A 23,010-nucleotide genomic window follows, 5' to 3' on the forward strand; every position below is an offset into this window, starting at 1 on the left:
GCAGATCTGGTGAGCAAGAAATGAAATAGTTCTTGTCATGCCCTTTTAATATTAAATGAGAAGTTTCTGGTGTCCTCTTTCCATAAGCACTTCTGATGTTTGTAGAAAAGGAAGAACATAATTGCTAGCATGTTCCTTTAAAAAAGAAAAGAAAAAAAAGAAAAAAGAAAAGGAAAAAAGGAAAAAAAAAAAGCACATGATCCAGGGTTTGGAGGGGACTTTCTCTTGCTGCCTGCATATAAACATTTCACCTGCTTGCTCTGACAAGGCCATCTTCACTATCAGCTTAGATAACTCTACTAACAATTTATACTAAGTTGTAGAGTTTCTTTCCATCATACTCAGCCAAGTGAGGCTGTTGATATGTGAGAACTACAGGAGATAGTCTGAATTGTAGAGAGGAGGAAAAATTACAAAAACTTACTGCTGGCACTTGATCAGATGAGAGAAATCCACTATAACAACTATTGCAGCAGCAGTTCCGCTGGCTACTAGTGGAAGGACTGCACTGAAAAATTCTCTGCGTTAATATCTTCAAACTAATCCACTAGCATGACAGCAATGTGACTGGTCTATATATTTTCTGGCTGTAATTGGTGCTAAATTTTTTTATGTGCAAGCAATCAGGTGAAATAGTTGGGGGAGAGAAGAAATTCTGCAAAGCAAGAGCATTCTCTCTGGGGAAAAAAAAAGAGAAAATGTTGTTGAGGGGTACTGTGGAAGTTTCCTAGCTACTTTTTTAAACACTAACTGGAAGTCAGCAGAAAAATGAAACTGCATGGCTAAGTTGGCTACAAGTCTGGGAACGCAATTGAGCGGTGGCAAATCTGGCATCAACTTCACTTCTTACAATTTGCATCTTATTTAAAGCAATCAGTTTCTGGTTTTGTACCTCTTCTGCCTCCTTGTTCAACCGTTTCTTCTTGTAGTTTGAAGTACACCTGCACCGACATATGCAACTGCTTCCACAAGAAATTGATGGTTGAATTTGTACCTTCTGGCAACAGTTAAAGCCAACAGTTATGTTCGATGTGAGCTTTGTACTGGATTTGTGGATCTTGTTTCAGGAAGGATTTAGCGAGCATTGTTGTAAGTCAGTCCATTCTTTCCATTAAATAAAGCTGTTCTGGGCAAGCCTTTCCAAACTTGAATTCATCAGTCTCAGTTTCATATTGTTTTTGCTTCCTTCCTTTAATCTCTGTTCCACACTACGAGGATTGCGTTTGGTTGGTTTTATTTTCCATGGAACCTGAGCAGAGATTGTTTTTTATGTAACTGGATGGAAACACTCTATGACTGAAAAGATAGTCTATATTTCACCTCAGCAAGGTGAGATCTTAAGCCAAAATGCAACGCTTTCCTTATGCGTGTGTACACCCCCCCCCCCCTTCAACTTGCTCTTCTTCTTTGACTGATTATGATACATGAAAACTGAACCATCAAGCTGGGTTCATATCAGTCAGGCTCTTGCAGGCAGCGTCGTCTTGCCCAGGGCTTGAAGAAAGCATTTGTCTTGGGGAAGTAGGAAAAAGTGGAAAACCTCTTCCTGAACGCACATGGGAATAGTAATAGAATAACTGTTTTCTGCTATTGGTGAGCTGATGTGCAGAATTGCTCTTAGAAGCACAGAAATTGTGGCTTATGTTAGTGGTCCTGTTAGATGTTAAAAAGTTGTGGGTTGGTTTTTTTTCTTCTTGTTGTTGTTTTAATACTTTGTCTTTGCCCATAGCAGTTTGCGTTCTTCAGAGGCTTCTCTTTGTTAGTCTCCGGATCAGGGGAAAGTAGTCTGCCTCCTGCTTGTCTTGCTGTCTTTCAGTCCTCTTCCAACTTGGCTCTGAACCACCATGGCATCCCTTGACTCTTTTCAGTGGGTCTGTTGGAGCAAGGCCGTCTGGCTTTAGGCCCTTAAACAGTTGATCTTGTGAGATCTAGGCTGCAAAGTAGATAGCAGCCAGAAAATCAACTTGCTGAGTGCATGAGAGGAATAAAGTACAGTATTGCTTTTTTTTTTTAAACTCAATCTAGCCATTCTTAGAGGTCATCATGTAATACTAGATGGGATAAAATGACGAGAAAAAGAGTGAACACGGGACACTTTTTTTTTTGCCCAAGTTTTGTATTTCCATGATGGTAGAGAGAATTTTCAGCATAACTAATGTGTCCAGGCTGACTGTGCAGGTAGTGAGAGACTGGCTGAAAAAGTAAATTCAGAGATGCTCCCGTACAGCCTTTCAGAGGTCCGGCTTGTGAAAACTGTGCAGTATCGGAAGGTGCCACTAGTCAAGTCTTAACCTTGTTATTTTTCAGTGATCAGGGTCCAAATGGAAATGAACCCAATAAATGATGCCTGTACCTCTGGGATACTTGAAGGCTCTGATAGCTTTCGTATATTTACTCTGATAGAGAGATTTGACATAAAATCACCTCTGCTTGGAACCACTCACCTGCTTGATTTTGTGCTCTTCATGTGAGCATACTGATACCTAGCACGGTGGGTATTGATGATGTAGTAATCTACAAAAAGATCACCTTGCCCTGAATGGATTTAGGTAAATTCTCTTCTTAAAATTCAGTTATCTTCCAAATTCTCCATTGATTAAATGTGTTTGAATTCCTTTAGAAATCTCTTGACTGTGTGTAAATATTTCTTCCATTTCACAATGAAAAGATAGCAACCATGCAGTATTTATTGTACCTTGTTATTCGGTGATTCTCTCTCTCATTCAACTTTATATTGGATTAGATCTGCAGAAAATATGGTGGGGTTTTGTTTGGTGGGGTGGTTTGGTTTTTTTTATTTGTTGTCTTTTCTAATCAGTTCATTGTATTCAATGTGTGTCCCATACTTAAATTAGCCTAAGGGAGTGTAGAACAGTTCTTATTGGGTGATTACTCCACTGAAGGTTTTTAGGCTGTCCTTAAGTTCTGGATCTTCAGTAGACACTCAGAGGCTTGAACAAGACTTCTTAAATCTTGCATCTGCCAAACTGTACGTCTTTGGTCAAGTTGTTGATACTTGCCTCGCCATAGTGTTAGACAGTAAACTGAGCAAATATGAACAAGCACCGTAGGAAGAGTCGGTCATCCCTTTGTTTTCTGAAGGCATTTAAGAGGCTTGAAAGTAGTCTGACTTAATGAAAAGCTGTGTCTTCAGCTTGTTAATGATGGAGCAGTGGGTGTAGGTACGCAGTAATTAATCAGTAAGCAAAATTCATATCCTTTGGGCAGTGAGGTGTGGCTATAATATGTTAGTGAACTTGTTTTCTTTTGCTTGATGTAGCTCTGGGGTTTCTGATGTCTTGGCTATGGCCTGAGGATGTGGAGACTAGACTTGATAGAGCAGCCGTGGTGAAACGGGTGTGGGCGATTAGGCCAGGTAAATACACAGTGGCAGCCTGATAGGACTGGCTTGCTTCAGCCTGTTACAAATGGGGCAGACTTGTGCTGTACCTCTAGGATTAAAGGATACAAATTAAAGAACAAACTTACTTCTGGTGAAAGCAAACTTACTGATGATTCTGGAAATTCATAAAACATACTATTTAATGCATCTGACATTTTAGACGTATTTGTCTAATGTAAGGTACATAACAGAAGAGGTTTTGGCCATCAAATTACCTCTCAGAATATGAGTTCATGTTTCCTGAGAATTGTGTGCTGATGCTTGGTGCTGGCTCCAAACAGCTACAGGAAACTTGAAAATGGGCTTCTGAAAACTTCAGAAATACAGCAAATACCCTTGCAACCCTGTTAATTGGCCAAATAAGAGGACAGCCTTCTTGAGGGCGTTTAGCACATGTCTAAAGCACCTGAATTTGTCTGTGCCACTGGGTTGCTTAAGTGCCTGCTTGGCAATATTGGTCATTTGGGGTATTTTTTTTCTCTTGCCTTTGTGTTCTTGGGTGGTGAGAGGATAAGTGGGCAGAAGATGGGAGGGATAATGGAATAATAAAGACAGTGCTGGGTAAGAGGAAGGATCAAGAAGTGCTCGGGGACATAGCCCGTCTCTTCCTCTTCCCTCTCAGTCCACTTAAAACAAAACTTTCAAAAGATAAGAGTGCAGGATGTAATTCAGTCAAGGTTGGAACAAAAGCAGTTCCCTCCTTTCACCTCAACAAACATTTGCTTGTTGTCTCAAACCAAGGTGAGAAATACTTTTAATTACATATCTAGCAAGTTCTCCCCCTAAAGGGAATAAAGCAGCCTTCTGACAGCATGTATTTGCTGCCTAATGAGTTACTGTATGTTGCCTGGACATACATTTCCCTTGTATCTGTAGCTCTATGAATTTCTCTAGCCCACGTGCAACACTTGCATGCTAATCTGAATTTGTCCTCACAATCTGTTAGTTACTGCAGAATTGTCCCCACTTCTCTGGTGGCAAATTGATGCTCACCATCTTAACGCCATGTCGATGTGGTTGAGGCTCACCATGTTAACGCCGTGTCTGCGTGGGTTTGTGGAGAACACAGCCTAGATTCCCTGGATTCCTGTCCAGTGTTCTCGCCAAAGAGAGCTCCTTCTCTTAGCATAAGTTTTCTGCTTTGAAATGTCATGCTTCTCTCAATTTTTTTTTTTCTGCTTGTGCTGTTCTTTCTGAAGCCCCTGGGAGAAGAGGTGTTAATGCACTACACCAAGTGCACTAGCTTAGAGGGGTTGGAGCTGTTACACTACAGTCCATCTCACAAAGGGGCCTGGGGCCTTGCCAGCTGGCCAGTGAGAAGATACATGTTCCTTAGTGTCCTTTTTTTTTTTTTTTCTAAAATAGCTTTAGCCTTGTGTTTTGTGATCCAAGTATACTTATGGAGAAACAGGGTGCTGCTTTTTTTTTTTTTTCCCATGAATGGCTATAAAAAGTGCCCTTTAGCAGTTAGTGCCACAAAAAGAATTTTTTTTTCTGCTTCCAGAGCTTTGGCTTCTCTGGAAATTGGTGGGTTTTCATGGTGAATTTGGCACAGCCTGTTCCCAGATCTGGCTTGGTGACCTTGCTGCTTTCTCCTCACCTTATGCACCTCTCACCTGATTGGAGATGGAGTAAAGGAGGGGGTTTAGAGAGTGGTTACTAAGCAGCAAGGAGGCAGCATTATGTCTGTGTCAGGTTGAATGAATAGCTTCAGTGTTTGGAGGCACTGAGGAATTTTGGACGCACAGTCCAGTGAGTCACAAAAGGTCTTTGGGAGAGAGGCAGGGGGGAGAGGGCAATGTTGGGATACAGCTGATACTGTTTCAAAACTTTATTTGTGCTGAACTTGATATCACTTGTGACTCTCCTGTGGTCTCTCAGAAGCACGAAAATATTTGAATATTTGTCTCAATATGGTAAAAGCATATTTAAGAGTGTCTTATCCTACATAACGCCTCCCGCTCAGCAGACTCTGGTGCAAACATCTGCTGTGCTCCCTCAACTAAAGCAGGCTTAATTTATATAACTAAGGAGGGATTAGCTGTGTTCAGAAGATCTCCAAACAGAGCATTACAAGCCAGTGGAGGCTGCCCTTGAGTTTCTGGTAGAGCAGATCGGCTATGTCACTCCTGGAAAGTAGCAGCCAAGAGAGAATTGACAGTGGGAGTGTTCTTTCAAAATGGGAATACAGGATCTGCATCACCACCATGTTCTCTGGCATTTTGGTTCATAGAGGGTTTATCAGCCAAAGCCCTGAATGGCACAATTACCGAAGTGAATTCTGGCACCACGCACAACTGGCAAACCTCTGCAGTCCGGGACCCTGCAGAGCCCTGGGTATCTGTGGAGAGGCCGATCAGATGCCGCTCTGAAGTCGTCTTGCTCTGCTGCTGCCTCTGGGAGCATTTCAGCTGTTTTCATGTTACTCTGGGGAATGCATCCTGCTGGCCCTGCTTAGAGGACTGCAAGTTGCCCGGGCCTGTGGTAGGCATTCCCAGGGCTTAAGTAGTTTTCTGTGGGCTGGATCCAGCTTGTATTTAGCTAGCTATGCTCTAAAGCATTGACTCTTGGCCAGTGCCAAGGGCCAGTCACCAAAAATGAAGAATCTATGGTTTGATCTGTTTTGAGGAAAGGCTTCAAGTACAGCAGTTTTTGTGGAATTCAAAAGGAGCTGAGTGTCTAGGACTCATAGAAACAAAGCCTGAATTCTTTCGTTAAATTTAGACTCCAGCTTTGAAAGGAAACAGAGCATCCTGTTAGGCTTTGACTTTCCATGGTACAAACATTGCCCTATTATCTAATACCTTGCATTTCATTCTTAATTTTTATTCTTTTGTCTCAGAAGTAATGTGTAAATTTCTAAACAAATGGACAGTATAGCTTTTTAGATTGGAAGGATACCTTGACTAAAATCTGTTTCTTCCCCCTTCCTCCCAGGAATTCTCAGAACTGGAGAAAAGAGATCCTCAGGAGCTAGTTGGTAAGTTTGCTCAGAAGTATTTATTCACATGTTTTTTTCAAACTAGACCTTCTAGGCTCCCCCTTTGTAAAAAGCATCTTCACTCTGTCCTGGCAATGCTGGACTTGGAATTATTGCCTGCAATGTTTTATCTCAGTAGAATTTTTTCAGTGAAGTTGTCTTTTGGGAGAAGGGTACCATGCCTAAAAATACGAAAATATTTTCATATATTACATGTCTATGACATATATGTAAAGGGCAGTGTTGGTGTTTTTCTAGATGAGCTTAAAAACAATAAAGCAGTAACTTTGTCCAGACACCTCTGTGAGAGCCAGTATAACCAGGAATGATGACAGATACTTTGTTCTGTGGCTTCAGAAACTTAACTAAAATATCCCCACTTAAATGTAATCCATGTAGTGATTTATAGCTGCTGTGTTGACATAGTGTACCATATGTTTTCTAATGGTTACTGAAACTTACTTGTTTTTTGTGACATCTCACTTATTCATTGCACCATTATTAGATTTGGAAAAAATGCTTGGAAAGTCCAGGGTCATCAGCTTGAAATAGTATCCTCTGCTTGATCTCTGTGGAGATGTACAGAAAGTGTATTTTACGTTGAAGCTCTGACTATCTTGAACTAACCCTTTGTTCCTGAGGTTACTAGTACAGTTGTGTGGTAGCATGTAATAATATCATAAAAAAAAATTATGAGTTTAGAAGTTGCTTCATTATCTGTCAAGTCATCTTGTCAAGACTCAAGCATGGTATTTCAGCCATAAAGTGTGATAAACATAAAATAAGACAGTAAATACTAGGATGCTAAGCTGACTCCTACAACAGCCTTCACTCTGAAGTTTTGGACTTAAGTCCTTTTCAGTTGGCCTGCCCAGACTTTGCACCAACCCAGCTGTTATATTGAATTTTCAGCCTTTAGAGGGCAAAACTGCTTTAACCAGTCTCATCATAGAATGCAACAGAGATCTCTCTCCAAACTACTGATCTGCTGCCAAATGCACACTAGAAACATGGACGAGACAACAGCATTTAGGGTAAAAAGTAAAGAAGAATATCTGAAAGCCAGCTGCCCTTCTACTCTCTACATATGGGTGAAGCTCTACACTTGTAAAGCAATGTAGCGGGTAGTCCTTTCTTAGTTACGGTATAAGGCTCAGATTACAATTTTGTTGGTCTCCTTTTCCCCCGAGACTGCCCCATCCACAGGAGATTAGAAGGTTGAATCTCATTTGTCTCATGATAGCCCAGACTTGCATGCAGGCTTAAAAGCTGCACAGAGGGCACTTATTACAGTGTCACACACTCATGAGTGGACAGTGTTGGTGAGTCCCGAGACCTGGATTAAGGTTTGCAATATATCTTTAATATCGTTTCCCAATAGTAGCACACACAGAGCAGCGTGTAGGCTAGCTTTGTGCAGAAGCAGGTTATCAGAGATCAGCATACTTGCCATGCTGGATTCTGTAGGTCTTTTGCATGACAGCATATCTTATCTAGTTGAAAAGGAACTGTTGCAAGAGCCTTATGGTTGGTGTAACATGAGAACCACTCCCTTCCTGTAAACTTGGACTTTTAGAGTTAGAATTCTTGAATAGAAAAAGGTGCAGGATTTTTTGACACAAAGCAGGTAACTTCTCCAATCTGGACATCTAAAGTTTTGTCTAATATCGGTATGTGGAAGTCGAAGTCTTCCTTAGACAGTTTTCCACAACTGCTTTTTGCATAAAAGCTTGAGGGCCTGCCCTTCTCAGAAGATAACCTTACGTTGTTCAGTGTCACCTTTATTAAAGTCCGTGGTTATGCAGTTGCTTAAGTACAGCATAAATGTAGGCTTCTGCCAAAAATAATGTTTCTGTTTTACCTCCCCTGGACGCACGCTAATGTTTGTGTGCCTTGAGCTGGTCCGGGAGTTGGAGCCAGCTGAGATCGAGCTTCGTTGCCTTTTTTCTCTTTTTTTTTTTTTTTTTTTCTTCTGTGAGGCTTCCAGCTGGATCCATTCCCTGATCTGCTTAGTGCATGCTATGTAAGCACTAGAGCTGGCACAAAGAAAACAGTAGGGATGAGCAGCTGGGAAGGGCATGGTTGTCCTGACTTATGCTGAAGTAGCGATCACATAATCAAAGCCTGAAAGAATGGGAGGGGAGGTTTCAGCAGTAACTGCCTTGTGGTTGAGGATGAAGTGTATGTGAAACTTATTTTGATAGATTTCTGCATCAGTGTTGCCCTTCTGGGTTTTTTTTTTTTACCACTCTGAAGAGTACATGGTGCTGGCAGGACATTGCATTTGCCGTTTCCTGCGGCCTTGCAAAAGAATACTTTTAGGATGCATTTTTTTTTTGCCCTGAAGTTCTTTGCAGCATGGTTGTTTACCTTTTGGACTGTAACAAATGTTCTCTCCAGCCCTTAGGATATCTGAGCACAAAGTCAGCGTTCATAAGAGCAGAAAATATGGCTGAGTTGCAGGTCTCTTTCTGCATTTCTCAGCCCACAGAGCAGAAAGGGAACTAGTGTCCATCCATGGATGGGTGACTCACTGGCATGTTGTTGCCTCCAGTTCTTCCCTGTGATTTGGCTGTTCTGGTGCCAGGAAATCAGAAACCCACACACCCTGGTTTATGCCAAGCAGACTTGATTAGAGTGCCAAAGAATGCAATTTTAGAGACCAGGCACCACCGGTTTGCATGTCTCCAAGGGAAAGCCATGCCCCTCTGATTACCCTTTCCAGGTCTTTGCTTGTTTTTTTGCATAGTGTGACCTTTATAGACAAACTGGCACCTGATACTGCCTGTAATCCCTTGTGGCTACTTAAGATGCAGCATACAAGTGAACCTTGAAAGGGACAGGAGTTCTTAATCCTACCTGGGGAGCAGTGTTATTCACTGAGAGCGCTGAGGTAAGGTACTTTACCAGACCTCAGATGACCCACACCCCAATCTGTCCAGGTACAGCCAGCTCTTTCTGTTCCTATGTTCTCTATTCTTTTGGTTTTCTCTGCACTAGGAAAATATGCCTACCCATCTGTAGGAAACAAAGCTCCTGTGTGCCCCCCGTCCATGTCTCCAGCATAGCCTTTGGACTGTGAGCAGTTGTTTTCTTCTGGAAGGAACCGAGTGCATAATTTGCACTGTGGCACTTTCTCTCCTGCTATGCAGTATTTCTTTGTACTGTTGGATATACTGGTCAAATAACCCATCTATCTGAAACTGAAGCATATTAAATGTAGTGTTTCCATTTAATTATCTGCATCACCAAGATCTGGCAAGCAAATGTCCTCCATTGACTACCGAGATGCTGAATCTTTGCTAGGTACACCCTGATAGTTGGCTGTGCTTTGGCCTCCTACACAGAGCCCGGGAGCAGCTGAACATCTATCTCTGCCTTGCCACAGTGCACATGCTGGCTGCACAAAAAGCTACAAGCACCTATTGCTTGCGCTGATGAAATATGTTTAACTTTTAGGTCAGCTTGTGGAAGGAGAATGTACAGACTAAGCACCAGTGGCCATGTCCTTCAGCAGCAGGATGCTTGAGTCGCAGACCTGGCAGTGCATTGGCTCCTACTTTCTTGAACCCTCATCTGAGTCGTGGGATCTGCTTTATGGCCTTAGTTCTTTAGCTGGACTGAATCTGATTAGGGGAAGATACTTACTTAATGTGAGCCAGAATCTGGGTGTGCCCATAGTGATTAATTGCAGCAACAGCCAGCTTCCTGAGGTCCCCACATGGAGATCCTCTAGGCCGTGAGTCAGCAAATCACAGGCCCAATTAGAGACTGCAGCCAGTGTCACTACCTATGACTCGTGTAAAAGTAAAACTTTGATCTTGACAGAAATAACAGGATGCACAAAGCAGTTGGATGTATCCTGTGAGGACACACCTTGTTGTTAGCTGTCCATCTGCATTTACCACTGTATAGACAGTGGAAAGCTGTGCTTGGGACTTGAAAACACAAATCTTTTATACAGGAGCCTGCGGCCATATATGCAAGTTCCAGGATTATTTTGAATGATAATCCCAGCTGCCCCTTCCTCTAGGGAAAGAGCTGGTGGGAAGAGGCCATGGAATCGGCCATTCTGCTGTCTGTTTGGGCAGGAAGTTTGAGGACTGCTCAAGGGCATGGATAATTTGCACTTCCTTACTGTAAATAAGCCTGAAGGAGTTAAACTCATCCTTCCTAATGATGGGGCATCTCAGTCTGGCTGCAATGTGGTGAAATAACTGAGTAATGATGAATGTTTGTGCTCAGTTTGTGAGGTGCACGTAGCCACACTGCTGACTCAGTCTTCAGCTGCGTACAGCTATGGCAGGATTGCCGTAGACAAAGATGTCTTGGTTCCAGTTCCTTGTAAGCCATTAAGAGAGGCCTTCCCCCATCAGTATAATGTTGATAAATGATTGTTTTCACATGGCTCAAACAAAAGAGCAAATGAGCACCAAAACCTGAAAAGTCATGCATCAAAATACGTCGTCTCATTGCGAGCTCTTGTTCTGCCTCCAATGTTATTTCTGTTTCAAGGGAGCTTTGAGCTGATTGCTGAACATACTCTTATGACTTTGTGACTGCTTTGCTGGCTAGACAGAGTTCTTGCCCAGAGTTCCTGAGTTTATATGAGCCCACAGTTCCCCTTCCCATAAATGTTTTGTTTCTCTGTGGCTTTTCTGGTCATCTGCAAAGATAAGGAGCCTATGGGATGTCTAGTCTGGAGCTAGGCTTGATTTATTTATTTTTTTTTAAGGTCCTTTCTTTGCTTTATGAAGTCTGGATTTGGTGGCCTTTTTTCTTTTTTAATGTTTCTGCTCATGCTGTGAATCTCTTAAGCCATTAATCAGCTTTCACCTTTTCTGGAAAACCTAGTGTGCTGTCTATTATTCACACTTCTGTCTATTTGCTACTGTCTCTCTGGGTTCCTGAAACTCTAATTAAACTAGAGGTTTCCCCATCCCACCAGCAGCTGTAACCTATAACAAATGTCTGCCTTGTTGTCAGGGAGCTCCAGTTTGCCTGCCTTTCTGTAGGAGCTCTGGCAAGCTTTCCTTCCTAGTAAATGCCAAAGGACACTTTTTGTTCGTTACTAGCAACTGCTGAAAAATTTAACCCTCAGCAACATCTTGATCAAATAGAATGAGTGGTCGGTCGCCTGCTAGCTTTGCATCTCCAAAGGATGTTGTCCTTAGTGCTTTACACTTTTACAAAAGAAATAGAAACTGTAGTCTTAACACTGAACATGTATAGCATTGATTATTTGTAACCTCAGCTATCCGACGCTCTGTGCTGGAAGGCAGGAGAGCATGCTGTGTTCAAACACCGGTGTCTGTCCTTTGGGCCCTTCTGGGCTTTAGTCAAAGGAGCTGAACTTGAGCGTGCTAGAACTGCAGTTCAGGCAGCTTTTACTGAGGAATGTATAATTGAAGAGCTGCAAATGTGAATGGCTTGGTTGATATGACTTCTGTGCTGGTGTCAGGTCTCTTTTATCCATTACAGACTACGACTGGGATGTCTTCGCTGTACAAATTATGGTTGAAAACAATCCCAGCTGCTTAAATGTGGCACAAATCTCTGCTCCAAGACTTGGCTAGAAAACTGCCTGGGTTTCCTGTAATAGTGGGAAAGTAGCAAGCAATAGGGGGGAAACATGGCAGTTTCTTTTGCTAATAACTCTATAATCTTTATAGGGCAAGCAGGTACTCTAATAGTATATCCCAACACAAACAGCTATAGAAATCTGGCAGTCTGTACTGGTCTGTTCTCGGTCCTGCAGAACGAGTTGTTCTTTCTAGCAATAGTCTGACTCCATAAGCAAAGATCAAAGTGCCTGTTAAGGAAACGTTAACTTAAGGATGAAATGTAATTTCTTGTGGTTAACTCCTGACAGCTTTTGGGAGGGTTGTTCCCTTCTTGAACCATTGTGGTTCATGTAGGTAGGTCTTGAAATAAATAGGACCCAAAGTGATTACCTCCCCGAAAATGGCAATGAGCCAGGCTGCTTTAGATTGATCCTGTGATCCTCCACATACAGTCTGATTCTCTGTCTGAAGGTATCCTGGCGCGAGTTTTCAGAGACTCCAGGTTATCTGAGCTGTTCAGATCAGGACTTCAAAGTGCGTATGGAAGAGCTGGAGTAGTGGAGGGCTCGGTATGTGGTGCACAGTGCAGGGGTTTAGAGATACATTCCACAAGCCAATCTTTGTTCCTCTGAAGATCCTTTGCCTTTGAGGATCCTATCAACAATTGCAGCTGGAGTGGGAAGTAGCTTAGCTTTTCACATTTCCATTCTGGGGTGAAGAGACCTCCAAGCTTTAAGCATGGATGTGACACAGAGCCACGGTATAAGGTAGAAATCAATAAAGCAAGCATCGCATCCGTCTTCTAATGATCTAACCTTTAGGTTAGTTGCTTCTTGCAACTTGAAAACTTGCACTTTGAAAACACCACGAGTACCAGTTGACAGCATTCCCCTGTTACCTTTACCCATGATAGAGTAACACTAGCAAGAACATAAAACAAGTTTAATGACTTGCATGGCTTAAATTCCCTTCAGTATTGCCAGAACTCATGCCCAGCTTGCTCTCTACAGCTTCTTTTTCGGAGAGAGTGCGGAACATGTCTCCAGATGAGATCAAAATCCCTCCTGAGCCTCCTGGCAGATGTTCTAACCACTTGCAGGTTGGTATAAGTCCACTTTACTTTTTAAAAGGCTTGCAATTCAGTAGGGAGGGGGGATCTTTGGGAACTCTGCTCAGCATTTTTGCACAAGTCAAAAATCCAACATTAAAGCTGGTTTTTACCACGCTGAGTTTATGAATGCACTGTGTTAATGCTTTAGACTTTACAGCAATTCTAATTTAGGAATCTCAAAGTAGCTTAAAGCTGTTTTCTAGTCTCTGTGGGCCACTTAGGCGTTAAAATGGGTCTTGATTCCACCAGTGACACAGAAGCAATGTTTACTGTGAAGGCTGTTATCCTCTTGCCTCAGCAAATTCAGCCCTGTAGGAAAGAACAAATCATTGTTTTTCTATATGGGCCTGAGAATCCCCTAACTGGAATAGTTGAGGCAGCATTGACTGGATTCCTTTTCCACCTACATATCTCTAGATGATAAACATTTAGAGGGAAGGTTGGTAACTTAGAGGCAGCAAAAGAAAACAAATGCATGTTTTCTCTGGTGCACACCCAAATAATTGCAGTAACCAACTTTCCAATAACCTTCTGCTCTGTTTTCCTCCTCCTGATGGAGGGCAAATGAAAGAGCAGGGACTGCTGTTTCCTACCACCCATTTGAGTTTTAACTGCAGTTATCTGCCCAGTAGAAATAAAAGTAAAGAATCACTTCTGGAATGCTCTGTAAAGTAAGCTACTAATGTGCAATGGTGATTCAGAATGACTCACCATCCAGATCACGCTTTCTTCTTTGCACAGTGTACCTGGGCGCACCCATTCCTCCTCTTCTGCTGTAGGAGGATTTTACTGTTCTGACATCAATGAATTGGAGTGCGTTAGATCTGAGGAATGTACAGAGCTTGAGAGAGTAGACAGAATAAAGCAGATTTTCTTCCCCTTTGACAGCAGTTTACTATGTTAAATCAAAGGAGGACTTGTCCTCTGTTAGCAGGTCAAACCACATCTTAGAGCACTTTGAGCAAGGAGATAGGATTATTCTTTAGAGATGCAAAATGTTCTTGGCTTTTCACTGTTGATTTGCTCTTTCCTTTTGTCAGATTCTTCCTCTAATAAACTGTAGCTTGCGCTCTGCCAAAGGGAGTATTTCTTCTTAAAGAAGAAATTTGACTGAGTAGTTCCCCATCTGTGGACTTTTTGAACCATAGTGCTACCTCCACGGGGAGAGGACAAAAGGGAACACCTATTCAACCATTGCCACTCCCCAAATTCACCTTTTTGCAGTTGTTCTTTCAAACCTCACGATGTGTGCACTGGATGTGGAGATTGTATCATTTCTTCTTGCTAATTTTGTGAGGACCTGATGAAAATTTACCTTATAAAGCTTTTTTTAAAGTTCATGAAATACGAGTTTCATATCAGCTCTTAACAATCCTCTTTTATTCCGGCTTCAGCAAACCCTTAGACAGTAGTGAGTTCTGTATTTGAGTTGACTGTCCATACAGAGAGAGACATGAAGTGACTTACCCAGAAGCAACAAAGGAAAATTGACTCAACTCTCCCATCCTGAAAGACTGAAGGCCTAGCCTCTGGTCTTATTTTATATGCCTCTTGTACATGAGAAATTTGTGTGAAAAAGAAAAGATGAAGGAAATTACTGAGAATATTCTCCCAGTAGTACCACTTAAGTATATGTTCCATCTGAAAGTTTCTGCTTTTGTTATCCCTTCAGCATCACCAGAGTAAAAATACTTTTAAGGTCTTTCACTACCTTGCTGAGGAAGAAAAAAAATCATGTTTATTTTTAAATCTTTCAGTCTTTTTGGAGAGTAGACTGCTTGACATTTCCAACCTGAGTCAGTTAAGTTGCTTTTTGCAGGGGCTTGTGGCTTCAGTAACATATCCATAGACTTCGTAACTATGTGAGTGATCTGCAAAGAGAAGCTGGTTCCATCTAAGTGGTCACTTGCACTGAAGCAGGGATTTTCAAGTGCATTGTTCCTAAGAGCGTTTGGCTGCCAGTAGACACCACCAGCAGTACCTGATGATCACATTGGTTTTCGTTCTCCAGCAGACCTTGGCTCTGCTCGTCTGTTACCCAGGCATAGCCATGAGCCTTGCTTCTGCACAGTGTAGCCAGCAGCTGTTTTTCACGTGCATGACTGAGTGTGGAGGGGGGTGTGATGGTCACTGTAAGTTGTGGGATAACCTTTGTGGATTTCACCTGTCCATCTTGGAGCTGGCTTCTACTTCTCTACAGTCATTGCTATAAACAGACTGAGAGGAAGAAGTGTGCACTGCTGCCACAAATGCAAATCTTTATAATCACTGAAGCCTTCAGAAAGTGCAAAGATCAGTTCTCTTACCTATCCAGACAGTTCATGAAGACACTTTCATACCTTAAAGGAGGGAGCATCTGTACTAATCAGCCTGCCTGGCCTTAGGGGAGAGGTGGAATCCTTGCTCCATGCAAGGAAGTCACTGGTTCAGTTGGCTTGTTTCCACATGTACACTTGATAGCTGGTGTGCTCCTCCTTTTCGTACTGGCTCACCCTGTAATCTTTCTCCCTTAGGATAAAATTCAAAAGCTATATGAGAGGAAAATAAAAGAGGGCATGGATATGAACTACATCATTCAGAGGAAGAAGGAGTTCCGCAACCCCAGGTGAGCCACCATCTTTTCCTGTGTGACCAAAGCACCACACAGCAAATTCCAAGAATTTTCTTCTTTGTTGGAGTTGTAGCAAAAACAGGATCCTGAGCAAGAAGTACTACTGCTTACAATCAAATTGTCTTTCTCATTTTTGTAACTGAAACAGTAAAACTCTTCTTTGTGTTCTGTGAGGCAGCAACTGGAGTTGGTGTGTTAGTTAGATTTTAAATGTACAGGCTTTGGATGAAGTATTTTAGAAGATGTGTCTGTTCTGGGAGCTGGGAGATTAATTTGGGGGAAGTGGAAAATAATGTGGTTAATGGCAGGCCACATCCATCATAGCAAGCGTAGCTTCCCAGGTTCTGATTTTACTCTTGCAGTGTGAAGAGGTGACAGCCTCTTTCTACTAACAAATCTGAAATGCTTCCTTTTACTTCTAGCTCACTGGCTCTGTTCTGAACTCCTGTCTTTCCTTTGCAGCATCTATGAAAAGCTGATCCAGTTTTGTTCAATTGATGAACTCGGTACGAATTACCCAAAGGTGAGGTGCAATACTTTTGACTGGCAAGGGAGTGGGTAAAAGGTAATATAGGGGTGTGAGCTCTTACCTCAGGCTTTCCTGAGCCTGCTTTTTTAGAGGTTCTTTAAGGGAACTTTAGTCTGATCTTCTGCATTGAAGTGAACATTTTTGTGTGGTACTGAGCCTCAGTGCCTCCAACTTTGCTATAATGATTCTGAACAAAAACTGCTGAAGTGTGTAGATATACATGAAACTCTTGGGGGGCATAGAAGCCGAGCAGCAGAAAAATGCATGTCTTATCCCAGCATCCTTTTAGCTTCAAAGCTGTTTCTTCATTCACAACAGAACGTGGTCCTATAAAAGAAGGTCTGATGTGATCTTTGTGTCACTGGAATACAAGAAGAAATCAGTAATGAATATCATCAGTGAACAGAAATACATGAAACATTTTTTAACTGGGTTTTGTGTCTATGTGGAAATAGCCCTAATCTGACTGATTTTTTTTCTTCTTTAGGACATGTTTGATCCTCATGGCTGGTCAGAGGATTCATACTATGAGGCACTAGGTAATTCCAGGAAGTCTTCTTTTGTCCTAACTTAGCTCTTTGTGTTTTTTAGTTAATTAACTGCACTAGAGTCTTCACTTCCTTTATAAATGAGAAGTCATCACATGCTGCTCTTAACTACTTCATTCTGGTTGGATGTGCCTGAATGTTATTGATGCTTCATCAGTCTGGAAAGCCTTTTCATTTAAATTGGTTCTTCAATGTTTTCATCTCTTAAATAATTACTTTAGTGCAGTAATGCTTTGATTAAAAAGCAGTAGTTTCATGGCAGTTTAATTTTCTATACACAATATGTTGGTTTTGATTGTTTATGATGGGAAGTGTGTGAGTGAGAGAGAACTATGGATTTTTACTGTTCCTAGTGCTTCTTGTAACTTCTGATCTTTCTCAGCTAAAGCCCAGAAGATTGAAATGGACAAACTGGAGAAGGCCAAGAAGGAACGCACAAAGGTAGCTATTCAAAACCAAAAGAGACTGAGATGCAGGGTTTTTGTTTGTTTCCCTGCTGAATTTCATTTTGTTGCTTTCCTGTTTCTTATGAATTGTGCTCTATGCTAATACTGTTTGTTCTTCCCTGGTTCTGTCCTTTCTTCTAGCATGTCTTTTTCCAAGCTGCACAGATCAAGTTGTTTGCCCTTTCTTACAGGTCCATTTCTTTAGGTTGTTTATTTGACTGGATTTCCTTCTGTTTTGTCAGTATTTTTAAACCAGAGCTCTTAAAATGGTATTCAGCAGGCCAGATACAGGCAAGACAATGCATAAACAGCTTTTTTTTTTTCTTAGTCTGTGATACTTTGCCTGGTGGCATAGCCTAGTTATAGCTTAATTTCCTCACCGTATCTCATTGAGACACAATATCTGCTTTCTGTTCTCCTTGATATTGCCGCCTTGCATCTAACTTCCAGAAATGTTGGGCCTATTTTAACTTTAACTGGGCTTGTCACAAAAACGTATGTTCTTATGTACCCCCAAAAAAGAACACAGGCAAGCTTTGGAAGATTTTATTCCTGTCCTTCAGTGGTGTTGCCTTTAAGCTAGTGACAGGCATTAGAAAACTGTCTAATGTTAGAGACTGCCATCCAAACTTGCAGAAGGCTCCTTCCATATTCAGTATGTGGAGGTATTTTTTTCTAGCAGTGCATGCTGTGTCTTGCTACTTGTTTTGGTTTTTGCACAGTAACCCAGGTATCTGATTACGTCCTTGCCCATATCTGCAGTTTTGAAAATACGAGACTGCATGCTGCTGTAGCTCTTGTTGCTAGGTTTCCTGCTATGATGCAGTCGCAGTAAATTGTGCAGGTAGGGACTTGTCTTGCATGTTTCTTAAAGGAAAAAGAACAAAACTTCTAACTGTATAAATACATTCTTTAATGACCAGGATCTGTCCTTTCTGAGCTATATCAAATTCCTATGCTTGTACCAGTTAACAAACACATTTTTATTGTATCTGACTTAGGAGCTGGGTTGCAGGAATCCTTAATGATCATGACTTCGGTACGCTTTGGCCTGAGGTCTACATCTTTCTTCCTGCATGACAGTCAGCTTGGAGGCCAGTGTCTCACATGACACTAAAGCTGTTCTTTAAACACAGAGAGGCAATGTGGGTTAAAAAAAAGACTGTGTATATTAACACTTCATTTTTATATCCTCCCTTTTCTCCTATGCATCTGTCCCTTCCCAGATTGAATTTGTGACCGGCACTAAAAAGGGTACAACAACAAGCGCCGCCTCTACAACAACCACAACAGCCAGTACCACTGTGGGAGGTAAAGAACAGTTGTGATTCTACCTATTAAGCTGCAGTAATGCTGGGATTAGTGCTTCCTGGAAACCCTGAAGGCTCCTTATTGTTTGTGTATATAATGCAAGAAAAGTATTTCTTCTAGGGTTTGACGGACTAGCTTTCCTCTAGTCCCTATATCCTAAAGAGATTCGGAAAGACTGAAAATCATTCTCCTGCCTACAGCCTGCCTTTTAAACTGGGAGGAAGGGAGAAAAAAAACACTGGAGGCTGAGCGTGGCCTGTGCCTGTACCTGAGCAACTGAGATCCGTGTGCTCTGTTAAAATTAAATATGCTTTGGGGCAGGGAGTGAACCCGTCTCCCATTTGGCTGGAGTTCAGGTGTAGAGTTTTTTACTTTTACTCTTGAGGTATAAAGTTGTCTTTCCTCCTCAACATTTACTGCCAGTGTATGCTGAAATTAATGCGAGGGAAAGTTGTCTAGTCAAGGAGTGGTATATTAACAGTTGACAAGACAGGGTGTTACGAAGGGATTGGTGACCTTTAACATAATGCTAACCGTCGTTTGCTTGATCTAATCAAATTCATAGATGCCCAGAAGAGGAAGAGCAAGTGGGACTCGGCCATCCCTGTAACGACGATAGCTCAGCCCACCATCCTCACCACTACTGCAACACTGCCAGGCGTTGTCACAGTGACAACCAGCGCAAGTGGATCCAAAACTACGGTCATATCAGCTGTTGGCACCATTGTGAAAAAGGCAAAGCAGTGACTGGTGTGCTGGGCCTGGATTTTTGGACTTAATTGTCATTGAAGCCATTGTTCTCGGAAGGGAGGGGTAGCTTTCGCCTTTGGTAAAAGATGACAAGATTCTTTGAAACAGACCACAGTTCCCTATTGAAAGAATGGGGGCAGGAGCAGGCATGCCAGCTGTGTGCCCACAGGAATGGACCTCTGCAGAAAATGCCTCTGTCTTTTCTTGCTGTGGGAAGAATGAGTCTGTGTGTGTTGTGCTGGAGGAAGGTAGTATCTGGAGTCAGGTTGTAAAAGTTAGCTTATTAAATTACTGCGTTAGGTTCTTCTTTCCTACTTGCAAGTCTGGTTTAGGGGAGGGAAAAAAAAAAAGGCGAGTAGTGAGGAATATCGGTATTACCCTTGTGTATTCCAGGTCACGATCAAAGGCTGCTAGCAGCTTGTGATACGTACCTCCCTCACGTATGCTAACTCAGTTCCAAGGGAATTAAAGCAGAGACAATTGGTCAGTGTCCATCTTCAAATGTGCAGCAGAGACTTGAAGTGATCTACATCTATGAATGCAGACTCACTCTTTGTTACAGTACTGACATCTGTACCTGTGTGCATATCTTATCTGTGTGTAGATCTTAGTGACCACGTGTTAAATAGTTGAACTATTGAGGAAGCTGTGCTGAAATAGTCTTGTTACCGTCTTGCAGGGATGGAGATTTCTGTGCAGAACCTATAAGCTGTAGAGGTTTGATTTGTGAACTCATTTGCAAAGATAACTCTTCCATTGCCATGGAATGAGATTGGACAGCAGATAAGCAGAGGAGAGTGTCTGATCTTGATTGTGATATTGTCCATCTTTGTACTAGATAGTGATGTACTGTGAAACGCACACATGGCAGTTACTGCTTGCTCTGCTGTTGTGAAAAAGTATTTTCAGTTGAAAATTTTATTGTATAAATCTTCTTACCTGTGTAGCAAAAAATTATTATAAAAATGGAAAAGTCTTTAAAAAAAAAACCCTGGTGTAATTCATGTGTCTGCATTTCTCATCTTGGCAAGGCAGAATCAGTATCCATTTGTTGTGCTTTGCGTTACAGATACCATTAGGTGAGTATGTAATAATTCCATGAGGGTGGGGGTGGCATGAAGGTTTTTTCACGTTATGGATTTTTTTTAAAATGTCAGACTCCTGGAGGGGGGGGATAAATTGAGGCATTAAACTGATTTTGATTGGAGATACTTTTGTTGTAGAGGATGTTCTGAAATAGTTGGTAATTCAGCTGTTCTTCATGCTATTTTTTTCAAACTTGTTCCTGCATCTTAAACTTCTTCAAAAACTACTTTCTAGTACTAGCACCTGGGTCCTTCATAAAACCTTCATCTATAGAGGCCAGTCTCCTAAAAAGGAGCTCAACAGCAAATGAAGTGGTTTGTTCATTGTTTTGAGGTAGGTGGGATAAATAACTTGAATGGTTCCGTTTGTGTAGAGAAACAGCTGCTGACCTGGACTTTTTTCTTCTTTGCAGTGGTCACTCAGGATTATTTAAATCATCTTTAATACTTAGATCATGATTTTTCAGATTCAGTAATTTTTCTGTTTCCCATTGTTTTAAGTTACATTTCTACCCAGAGCCTGTTTTTTTTTTTTTTTTTTAGTGCATAAGCAGTGATAGGAGGGAAGGTTGCTAGATCAACAAAAGTGTAAATTTCTTGGAGTTCAGTGTTGCTTTTTCAGGTTTTTATGTACCTTATGTCACTCCTGAATGCTTTGCATTTATGGAGACTTAAGGAAGAAATAAGAGGTTGATTTTCTGCTTTTAAATAAATTTAAAACATGTCTTAAAAAAATTTTAAAACGCGTTTAAAACAACACTTTGTCTTGGCAGTAATTTTAGCTTTAAGAAAATCATCTGTGTATCCAGGAATGCTCATGGGGGAGAAACCAGGGGACTGATGAGACTGTAGCATGGGAAATTGGGGAGATGGTGGAATTGCTCTTTTTTTAAAACAATGAAATATTGAAAGTCATGAAAATAGCAAGATGGAAACATCTCTTCTGTTAAGTTACTCTGCATTGGGCTTCTGACTTGATTCCTGCAAGCCTTAACTCCATCCTCATCCTTTGGAAGATGGTAACAGCTCCCTTGGCTGAGGGGTATCTTCTGTTTTGGGACTGTTACGTACTCTGCAGATGATGACACATTTCACCTCAACTATTGGAGGTGTTTATTTCCTTGCCTTGAGGAACGGAGTTTTCAGGGGTTTCCTTTAAAGGCCAGGGATGTACTTGTGGGAAATACAAGCCATCAGGTAGCTTTGCAGCTCCCTAAGTGACGCTCCTGTCTAGAATGTCTTGTACAATTCCAGCCTGTTTAAAACTTGTATGGTATAAATGTCTATGTTAAAGTCCTGCTGAACAACATGTGGATGAAGGTACAACAGTAAAAACTGCTGCAAAGTGGGCACCAGCTGCTGCAATTTCTCTCAGGCTATAGGTTCATGACAAACTTTGGGCACCAGAAGGATCAGTGCAACTGTCTGCTCCTGTGAATAGGGGTGGGAGGTGTGTCTGGGCTTCTAGAACAACTAACATTCCTCTAATGAGTATCCTTAATGTGTGTGCTGTGAGCAAGTCTGGAGCTGAATGAGATTAAATATCTCATTGAGATGTGTGCCAGTACACAGAAATGCAGCCTAGTGCCAGAGGTACCAGCCAGTCTTGTGCATCCCCTTCCTCTGGCCTGTCTGTAACTGTAACTGGTGGTAAGCACAAAGTGGGAGAGTCTGATGAGACTGCGTCTGGCCAGTGAAGCACCTGAACTGCTGAAGTTCTTGGGGATGAATCATTTAACTATATAGAAGCTACAGAACATTGTTTAAATGCAAGTATCTTATTCGTATCACACATCCTGGCACACCACCCCTTCACCTTCCACGCGCCCTCTTCCTTTTTGCTCTGCAGTATCCATAGTCATTCCAAACCTCTGGATTTCTTTGCAGACTTTACGACCAGAGCTAAGAAATGCTGCTCGTTTAGCTCCTGCCTTGCTGCGGCAGGCAGGGAGTGACAATGTCCAGCAACTCTGAAGCAACAGGAAAATGCTGATCAGCAGGGCTTGATGATGCTACATAGAGGGATGAGAACTTCAGAAAACTAGCTCTGCTGAATCGTGCTGAGCAGAGATGGCCGTGAGACACCTGGAGCAGCAGTTCTCAAACTCCTGCAGCAACAGCCTTCTGCAAGAGGCCTGGGTGAACTGGGCTGTGCTCTGGCAGCTAACTCTTGAGCTCTCATGACTGAGTGTTTGCTATCTGCAGTGGAGAAAGCAACTTGAAACATGCATGACTTTTTGGTTTTCCCCTCTCTCCTTTCCAAAAAGCTGGAGCGGAGATGCCAACCATTGTATAACAAACTTGCAGCCAGTACAAGAGCTTGCCGCTCTTGTTTATCTTGCGTGTTGCTATCGGAAGTAATAGACGGATACACAAGTTGGAAACTACAGTTCTAGGAAAAAGCCTCTTTCCTACCTCTGAGAACGTGATCGTACAGGTTGGTGGCTTGCACTTGGCTGTGGTCAGTCAGTGCACCAGAGAAAGGTGGAGGGAGCTTCAGGTGTGCAAGAGCAAAGTCCTGAGGGAAAAGGATCCTTTCCTGGCCCAGGAAGCCACGGCCTGAAGCCCTCAAACAGGAGGTTTGACTAGTTTGCTCGTTAGAAATCTGTATGGCTGTGATCATACCAGGGCTGTGTGACGGCTGCTGAGCGCAGGAGGGCTGGAGGGACCTG

General features: G+C 42.1%; 1 protein-coding gene across 3 annotated transcripts in view; it reads left to right on the top strand.

The window, feature by feature from the left end:
* Positions 1-20,269, top strand: part of SAP30BP (SAP30 binding protein) — a 31,494-nt gene extending 11,225 nt beyond the window's left edge. For 2 of the 3 annotated variants that reach the window (XM_076353950.1, XM_076353948.1), the window contains exons 4-11: positions 6,341-6,383; positions 12,958-13,046; positions 15,572-15,663; positions 16,132-16,192; positions 16,686-16,737; positions 17,129-17,187; positions 18,419-18,503; positions 19,069-20,268. In XM_076353950.1, coding sequence (XP_076210065.1) covers positions 6,341-6,383; positions 12,958-13,046; positions 15,572-15,663; positions 16,132-16,192; positions 16,686-16,737; positions 17,129-17,187; positions 18,419-18,503; positions 19,069-19,250 — 663 coding nt within the window. In that variant the 3' untranslated portion in view covers positions 19,251-20,268. Of the gene's footprint in view, positions 1-6,340; positions 6,384-12,957; positions 13,047-15,571; positions 15,664-16,131; positions 16,193-16,685; positions 16,738-17,128; positions 17,188-18,418; positions 18,504-19,068 lie in introns of all 3 variants that reach the window. The other variant, XM_076353949.1, reaches the window with a different exon arrangement.
* The last annotated feature ends 2,741 nt before the right edge of the window (positions 20,270-23,010 follow it).

Source organism: Aptenodytes patagonicus, chromosome 16, assembly GCF_965638725.1.
Source record: "Aptenodytes patagonicus chromosome 16, bAptPat1.pri.cur, whole genome shotgun sequence".
Classification (NCBI taxonomy): Eukaryota; Metazoa; Chordata; class Aves; order Sphenisciformes; family Spheniscidae; genus Aptenodytes; species Aptenodytes patagonicus.